Source organism: Seriola lalandi, unplaced genomic scaffold (genome assembly GCF_002814215.2).
Source record: "Seriola lalandi dorsalis isolate HSWRI2012SDOR001 ecotype SW California unplaced genomic scaffold, Sedor1 jcf7180001973505, whole genome shotgun sequence".
Classification (NCBI taxonomy): Eukaryota; Metazoa; Chordata; class Actinopteri; order Carangiformes; family Carangidae; genus Seriola; species Seriola lalandi.
The window spans coordinates 1-8,534 of NW_019444171.1; the positions used below are offsets into that span (position 1 = coordinate 1).

Below are 8,534 nucleotides of genomic sequence, written 5' to 3' on the forward strand. Positions count from 1 at the left end.
AGACTGTGGACTGACCAACACTTGTTATTGGTTAGGAAAAGGCACATCTGATCCAGAATTCTGTAATTGTTCATTGCTTGCTGAAAAGATTCACTAAACAATTTGAACTAAATTCTTTGGTGTGGACATTCACTGGTCTTTTGAGTATTTTGAACACTGCACTCACCCTGTGGGGGTGAGAGTTTTTTTTCTCTAAACAGCAAAAGCTCCTTCAAAGTTATTAGGTATATTAAAAAGGTAATTATGTTAAAATATCAACATATATTGTGAGTACATTTAAATAGCATATGGATGGTTTTTAGCTAACCTAGAAAATTAAATACCTGACAAATGAAGTTACTCCAGAGATATGACAAGGATCCTTACCACAGTAAAAACAGTATTGTTGGTATATGTCATCATATTGCCTCACTGTATGCTCTAACTTTTTTCATCTATATGGAGATACATTACTAAAAAGTTGGAGTTCTGTTAAAATAGTTTTATAGAATTTTATAGAAATCAAAGGGTCCTGCTGCTCACCGTTTTGTCCCCAGCAGTGAGCCCCCTTGACCCGTCCATCCCGCCACAGTGTGCCACTCCATCTCAAAAAGCTGCCGACAGACAACCGTCAGTACAGAAAAATTTCCTCTTCAAGGTGGTTAGAAAAAATAGAGACAGAATGACTTACCGCTCCATTGGCGAGTCCTTGAAATCCATCATTGACAGCGTAGACCTTGTGTCCGTGAGCAAGTGCTACTCTCACAGCTGACCTCACCGCTGCGTTCATCCCCGCAGCTGGAGCTCCCACATTCAGAATAGCCAAAGAGAAATTGCTCTGTGGGAACATGAGTCAGATGTTATTGACAGGCACATTTGAGTTGAAGTTTTGTGATTCCTCTTCATGTGTTACAGCTAGGATCATACAGTTTGTGTGTGTGTACATGTGTGTTTATGTTAGTGAGAGACTTACCTCAGTCTGGGAAGCCTTCTGGAAGGCAAGGAGCTTGTAGATGTTCCAGTTGTTTTCGAAACTCCTAGGAGAACATCTACGGTTTTAGCTTGTTTTTTTATTTGCATGGAAAAAAATCAATCGCTTGTATGATGACATGAATCCGAATGGACTTAGTTGAAATACATCATGGCAGTTTTGCATAATTTTTATATGAACGGTATAACTACTCAATATAAATGAATATATCTCACCCTCCACGCAGTTGAACGGCCTCAGCAAACTTCTTCTCATTCATGGCCTTCTGCACCAACTTAGTCTGCACACAGTGGTAAAAGTTTAAAAATACAGCAAACTTCCCACTGTTTGTGTTTTATGTCCATGAAAATGAATAATAGAAGAGAGGAGAGAGACTCACCATCTCTACACACTCCATTAGAGGAAGGCGAACTGGATGGTTACCTGACAGGCCGATGACACAGGCTGGGGTGCCAGGAGAGGCCTCCAACAGGGCAATCACCGCCTCCACACCCAACTTACTGCTCTGAAAACAAAGAGTGCACATACAGTACATGTCCATTTAAATGTATGAATGTTGGAGATTATCACCTCCTACTCATTAGTAACGTTTGTGCTGGTTATGTGGATAATATGTCTAAATAAAATGCAGATTTAGACATGTTTATGTTTACTCGCACATGAAACTGGGAAGTGTAATCATACAGTATATATATATAAGTATAAATAAATGTGGTTGTCCCCACATGACTTGGATTTGTGACAATTTTGATTTCTAACTGAACACTACAAAGTCAGGTTTATCCCAGATAAACATCCATCGACTTTGTAATGTTCTATATCATGACATCTCATTGTGTATTACAGCACCAAATACACAGGCCACTTACAAAAAGCAAAAGGAGAAATTGCACAAAAACTGCTGTGCATTTTTTGTAGTGAGATTTATGTTGCAATGATTACCAACGGTTAAGCTTGCACACTGACTTAGACCAGTGGTTAAACCGTTGACCAGATCTTTGTTTGTGGTGTCTAATAAGAGATCAATTAGAGATTAATGGACAACTGGCAGCCAGTCAGAAAGACATATTTTCCTTGGCCTTTAGGCAGCTCAGCTCTGCAGTTTATAAGCAATTAAACACTAAAACTACAGCTGAAAAGAATAACTACCTCAACAATTTGTTCAAAATATAAAATATGTTGTTCAACTCACCAGTATTCTGTCAAACGCAGAGGGAGTTCCTCCTCGCTGAACATGGCCGAGTACTGTTACTCTGGTGTCATAACCCAGCCGCTTCACCACCAGCTTCAAAAACGACATAAAAGCATTTCAGTGTTGATTTGTCATTCACTAGACGAAACACAACTGAGAGAAAACTCTTTAACAAACATTTGGCAGGAAACTCTTCTAAAGCATTTTTAAAAATCATAGTTTCAGTATTTTCGTCCAACAAACAACATCCTGTCCTTAATATGTCCCTTGTAGGGATTAGACAAATAATTGACAAAGCGATATATGATATATATACTGGTTTTATATATATATATATATACTGGTTATCAGTACACTCGCATAAATATCACAATACAGTCTAGGCTGATATGGAGTAGAGGTGTAGCCTTCATTTGAATACTGAACTGATTTCTTTTAGTTTAACCTTTGCCTATTTCAAATCTGAATAATAATTCAACATAAAATTACCTCTTGGTTGGTGAGCAACTGTTACATACAGTATAGTACTGTCCTTAAATTATTAAACTTACATCTTTTATGTAAGTTGAGGAGATAGGCTTGCCATTTCTGTCAATGGCTCCTTCTGCGACGATTATAATGTTGAGTCTTGACCCTGTTATGCGGCTCTGGAGGTAAACAGACAAACACATGCATTAGCCACTAAGTCATTAAGCACAATCCAGCTTTTAAGCCCTGTATTTTATCTCTATTCCTGAAATGCTTGTGGATCTAACTTACATTGTGCTACAGTTTTTGTCACTTACCCCCTCTAGACGGGCACACATACGATCCTCCCAGCCCTCATGAGGAGGATCCTCTGGAATGAAGAGCCAGTCCGCCCCAGATGCCAGTGCTGACACCAAGGCCAGGTAACTGGAGCAACAACACAATACTTTATGTTTTATTCGGTGGCAGCGTATAAATGATAGCAAAAAAGGTCAAAGTGTTACTCACCCACAGTGTCGCCCCATGACTTCCAAAACAAAAGTGCGCTGGTGGCTGTAGGAGGTGCACAGCAGTTTTACTACAACAGGCTAATAAACTTTTTCAGCAGCTATGTGAGCAGACAAATTGCAGCATTGTAGCAGCATACCACGATGCAAGGGAGCAAGTCTGGACAAGCTTATAGAAATCATGCCTAAGAGACCTGAATTGGGGAATCTGCTATAACAAAACTTGGCTTACATGATTGTATCCCGCCCGACAATAAATCATTACATTATGCAGGTATGAGCCTGACATAGAGCTGCAAATAACATAAACATAAAATAACATTTTCATCATCAGTTTATCTGCAGATTAGTTTTCACAGTTAAACAATAAATCCTTTTTTGATAAAACTGTGTAATATGCCCAAGATCATTTCTATGGGCCCAAGGTGACATCTTCAAGAATCTGTTAAGAAAGAGTGTTTAGCATCTTTCCAAAAAAGCCCATTAATTTTCTGTTGATACATATCTATTCACATTTTCCCCATTAAAGCACCACTGTGTTCTTGTTATATCTTCATCCCCTGTAACTCATTTAATAAGAATTACTGACCAAATAACTTTGTGACCTAAGGATAATCACTTTGATGAAACACCTGCTGCTTCATTGCTGTCACTGTTCAACATCACACAGTGTCTGACCTCTGCGCAGTGGTCATGATGGCATCAATTATCTCCATGATGCGGTGCAGTGCAGAGTCTGCTCCGATGGTCATGTCAGTGCCGCAGAAGTCATTGTCTATGGAGCCAACAAGCCCCACGATGTTCAAGTGATCATGCTGCTTGGCCAGGGTGTCTGTGATCCGTCCTGAAGTAGCACACGCACACACACACACACACACACACACACACACACACACACACAGACATGAATGAAAGAGGATTCCATACTCTTGAAAATGAAATGATGCCTCAAAGGACTATTTAACCATAGAATCCAATTGTATTAAACTCATGTTTCCTCATCGACAGTTTCTTGAGAGCACTTTACCTTTCTGTACGAGCTCCGCCAGCAAATCGCTCCACTCACTGCGGAAGATGTTGGCTCCGGTGAGGCTGCCGTCACCACCACACACACACAGGTTGGTGATGCCTTTCTTCACCAGGTTGAAGGCGGCGGCAAGTCTGCCCTCACGAGTTGGGAAGGTTTTGCATCGGGCACTGCCAATCACAGTCCCACCCTGAAGCAGAGACATCATGTATCAAATCAAATCAAATCAAATCAAGTTTATTTATAAAGCATATTTAAAACAACCAGAGTTTTGTACAATAAAATACAACAGAAAAACACATGACATAGTAACAGCTAAAATGTGATGTCTTAACTATCTGAGACATACAGGGAACAGTTTGAAATAAACAAGTCACAAAGCAGTTCAGTGAAGGCAGACAGGGCATTGTAATCTGTCATTGACAAATTTGTTCACGCTCTGGCTCCCAAAGGGATTTTTCATGGCCAATGGAGATACTTTTGCAATGCCGTCTGATGCCAAACATTAACTGCAGTCACACTCAGCAAGACTGATACAGTAATCTGAATCAATCTGGATACAGGATGTTATGTTTGGACAGGACCAGTCGCAGTAAGATGATGTGATATAAACACAAGACATTAACACACCAATTGCATTGGCTTTAGAAAGCATGTGCCCTCCAACACACATCCAAAACAAGTCATACTATTGGGCAACGCAAAGAGGACAATGGGAGTCCTACTAACTATCATTTGAATAGTGCTGCTTGCTGCATCTTCAGCTGATAAGGCTCAAAGCACATGCAGCAAAACCCCTTACCAGGTTATTACCAGTATAAGACAGGCAGGGAGACAACAGATGAGAGGAGATGGATGAAATAATGAAATTCCTATTAAAACCGTAGAAAGAAGAATAAAGAGAGAGATTTAAGACAGAAACAATATAAACATAACAACAACATGAAGTCACAATACAATTAAGGCACAATAGGACTTGTATTCCAGAGGAGGTTTTGACATGTGACAGTAGGAAACGCATAGGTGTAAATAATAAAATGAATGGCGGGTCTGCTGATGTGCTTAGAGCACAGTTTGTTACTGACACACCTGAATATAACAGAGCCATCACTGCGTGTGCTTTTCCTACTATGACAAGTCGAAACTATGAGAAAGGCCTACCATAGCTACTTTCACCACTGCTGTCAACAGTGACTGAAGATAATATTTTAACCTACCAGTTGGATGATGTTGGTCACACTGTGCCAGTGTGCCAGTTTGATGTTTTCTCCCCCATCCACCAGGCCCTGGTATCCCTGAAAAGTAAAATGTATGTAGGACTGATCCCAGTCAAGCAAGAGCAAAGACCTAACTCAGTGTATGTATTCAATAGGGACACAAACAGGATGAAACAGCTTGTTTACCTCATGAATAAGATAGACCTTGGCCCCGACATAAATGCCCATTCGGGTCACAGCTCGGACAGCGGCATTCATTCCTGGGATGACAGTTGCACAAAAATATTAAGATTCATCTCTGCCTCTTAAGTCATTGCACACAAGCGGTTGCACCATGGCCCTGGATGAAGAAATCAAACACTGTGGTGGATATGACCTCATTATCAGTTATTGGGCAAAGGTGCCATCCGCTCTGCAGAGCCTGTAACCACAGCCCCAGACAGGTATTGCTTGAACAATTCCTGACACGTACGCCACACTGTATGAATTACCAGTGCAAAAAGTACTTATATCTTACTGTACTTAATGAAAAGTAGCCATACTGTCTGAAATACTCAGTCTAAAAATACTCTGTTACAAGCAAAAGTCATGCATTTAAAATTTAACCTAAGTAAGAGCATTAGCATTAATATATATGTTAAGCACAGAAGTAAAAGTATGCATAAAGCAGACTGGTTATTTCAGAATAAAGGAATATAATACTGGATTATAATTATTGGTGCATTAATGTGGGCATCAGTGTATTGTTGCAGTACTTTAAGGTGGGGTTAAGTGTAATTATTCTATACACTGTGGCAGTCTGATCTTAACCCACAGTGATACATCATCATTTATTTGTTGATATATTTTGCATTATTAATTTGAATAGTAAGCCAAGCAAGCAAAGTTATTAAAAGCAGAAAGTAGCAGAAAATGGAAATACTCAAGTAATAGCTGAAATTGTTATACTTGAGTAAATGTACTTAGTTACTTTCTACCTTTGTGAGCTACATACTGTACAGTCTGGGTATATATGTATGCAAGCCCATACGTGACCTTTGACCCCGTAGTCATCTGAAGGTTAAACAGACACTGCTGAGATAGTTTGATCATTTTGTTTCCACTCAGCTCTCAGTAAATAAAGTACCACGGTTTCTTATGTTAACATGCGTGGCAGACAACAACATTTCGTATCTACACATGTATTTAAAGACTACAAACTGCATTATTATTCCAACTTGAAGTTTTTCAGGTCACCTTGTGCATCTCCACCGCTGGTCAGCACTGCAATGGCCCGACCAGCTCCCGTCATCTTCAGCTTCTCCAAGTCCATCGAGGACATTTTGACGTTTTCAACCGAAAACAACCAAACTGTGTGAAAAGTGAGAAAATGTCCGTTAAAAAGCAAAAAAAGTGGTTGGTTTGTGGGGTATGGGGTTAATTCAGATGTTGCTTCCTCGTTGACGGCGAGTGAACGCTCCCAGTGACATTTCCTCACCGTTTGACTCCGCCCTGTCCAAAGGGAAGCTCCTCGAGTACACTTGGCGCTTGTTTTATAACCCCGAACCGTCCGGCGACATATTTTCCTCTCTATCAGTTAGTCTTTTCTTATTACCCCCGCCCACTCGCTGAACCCTAAGGTGTGTAACAGGAGGTCCACAGCACGTACAACACGAGCTGATTTCAACCAGATTTCATCAGGGAGCCTATAACGGCGCCAGTTGTTTCCAGGAAAAGGCCCCAAATACATACATATATCCCAGCAGTGGTGGAGAGTAAATAAGTATATTCATGTACTGTGCTTGAAGTACAATTTTGAGTTATTTGTTCTGTATTCAAGTGTTACATCTACTTACCATCAAGAGGCAAATATTGTCTTTATCTTCAGTTACTGCTTCAAATTATTAATCCAAAATATGATCAACATGATGCGCTGTTACCACAGAATGGGTAGCTATACACTGGAGTGAGTAGTTAAAATTAGCCACACCAACTGCAACATTAAAATTATCCTCACACGTTAATGTATAATCCAGTGATAAAATAAACATTATTTTGAAATGATCAATTTATTTTGTTTATTCATTAATGTGTTAATTATTATAACTTAATTATTATATAATTATCTGTTGTTTATTTGTGTTCTCATTTACTGTTACTATTATTATTTTTATTATTATTAACACTGCTGTTTTATTTTTATTATTTTATTTTTATGAATGTAAAATTCTAACTCTTATGTCAAAATGTCCTTTAGGATTTTCTTATTTAACAACATGTAAGGCTCAATAAAACAAGGTTCATAATTCTAAAACCAGTCTGCATAATGAGTGCTTTAACTTTTGGTAGTTTATATACATTTTGTTGGTAACACTTCTGTCGTTAGAGTAAAATTTTGAATGCATGATTTTACTTGTAATACAGTAAATCTACCTTGTATAGAAGATCTAAATACGTCTTCACCACTGTGCTTCAGCTATAGAAACTTAGAGCAAAAGCTAAGGATGTCAAAATAAATGTATTAAATTTAAGTTTAATATTTCTATTTAAATATTGACATGCTATTGTCTCAGGGACTTATTTCTTTATTTGTTTTACATTTGTCTTAAGATTTATAATTAGGCCAGTGATGTGACTATAGTTGAGCTTATTTTAAGATAAGATAAAACTTTATTCATCCCGAAGGATAGTTTTGTACCAAAGATTCTCAGTAAACAGGGTAGCCTGAAATAAACACATAAACTGGTAATATTGGTAAGGAAAATGGAACTTGAAATTTAAATTATTCAAAGAAATGTAACTTGTAATTTCATATCATATTCTGATATTGTTTAAAGAGAATATCTTTAAACATGACTGTTGTTGAAATGAGGGATTTAGAGCTTCTCCACCAAATTCCTCACATTAAGACGAGAAAGATGTAGGGTGTGACTGGACAATTCAATGAATAAATATTACTTTTTGTGTCCAAACCCAACTGTGAATCTATGAATTAATTGATTAATCTATGAGTAAATATAAATTATGTGCAAGGATGACATTAAACCAGCAATAATCTTAGCCACAGACGACAGAGATCAGTGTTTTGGGTACAGTACATCAGCATTTATTCCATGCAGTTGTTTGCTCTGATTTTATTCTCCCAGATACCCATTGCACTGTACACTGGATAATA

The 8,534-nt window shown here is 38.4% G+C and overlaps 1 protein-coding gene across 1 annotated transcript; it reads right to left on the reverse strand.

Annotated features, from left to right (window-relative positions):
- Positions 1 to 494: 494 nt before the first annotated feature.
- Positions 495 to 6,872, reverse strand: LOC111652242 (ATP-dependent 6-phosphofructokinase, liver type-like). Its single transcript, XM_023402458.2, has 14 exons — positions 6,617 to 6,872; positions 5,567 to 5,640; positions 5,381 to 5,458; positions 4,164 to 4,353; positions 3,815 to 3,980; positions 3,138 to 3,182; positions 2,948 to 3,056; positions 2,714 to 2,809; positions 2,163 to 2,255; positions 1,350 to 1,475; positions 1,186 to 1,250; positions 953 to 1,016; positions 671 to 817; positions 495 to 593 (listed from the first exon to the last, which is right to left on the reverse strand). The coding sequence occupies exons 1-14, from the start codon at positions 6,699 to 6,701 to the stop codon at positions 519 to 521; spliced, it is 1,413 nt and encodes a 470-aa protein (XP_023258226.1). The 5' UTR covers positions 6,702 to 6,872; the 3' UTR covers positions 495 to 518.
- Between the last annotated feature and the right edge of the window lie 1,662 nt (positions 6,873 to 8,534).

Bases quoted from the DNA above. Each gene is read 5' to 3' on its own strand.
- LOC111652242 (XM_023402458.2), bottom strand. From the start codon at position 6,701: ATGTCCTCGATGGACTTGGAGAAGCTGAAGATGACGGGAGCTGGTCGG. The intron at 5,459-5,566 runs GTAAACAAGCTG...TTTACTTTTCAG, and splicing joins AGGTCTATCTTATTCATGAG to GGATACCAGGGCCTGGTGGA. The intron at 3,981-4,163 runs GTAAAGTGCTCT...GTGCTACTTCAG, and splicing joins GGCGGAGCTCGTACAGAAAG to GACGGATCACAGACACCCTG.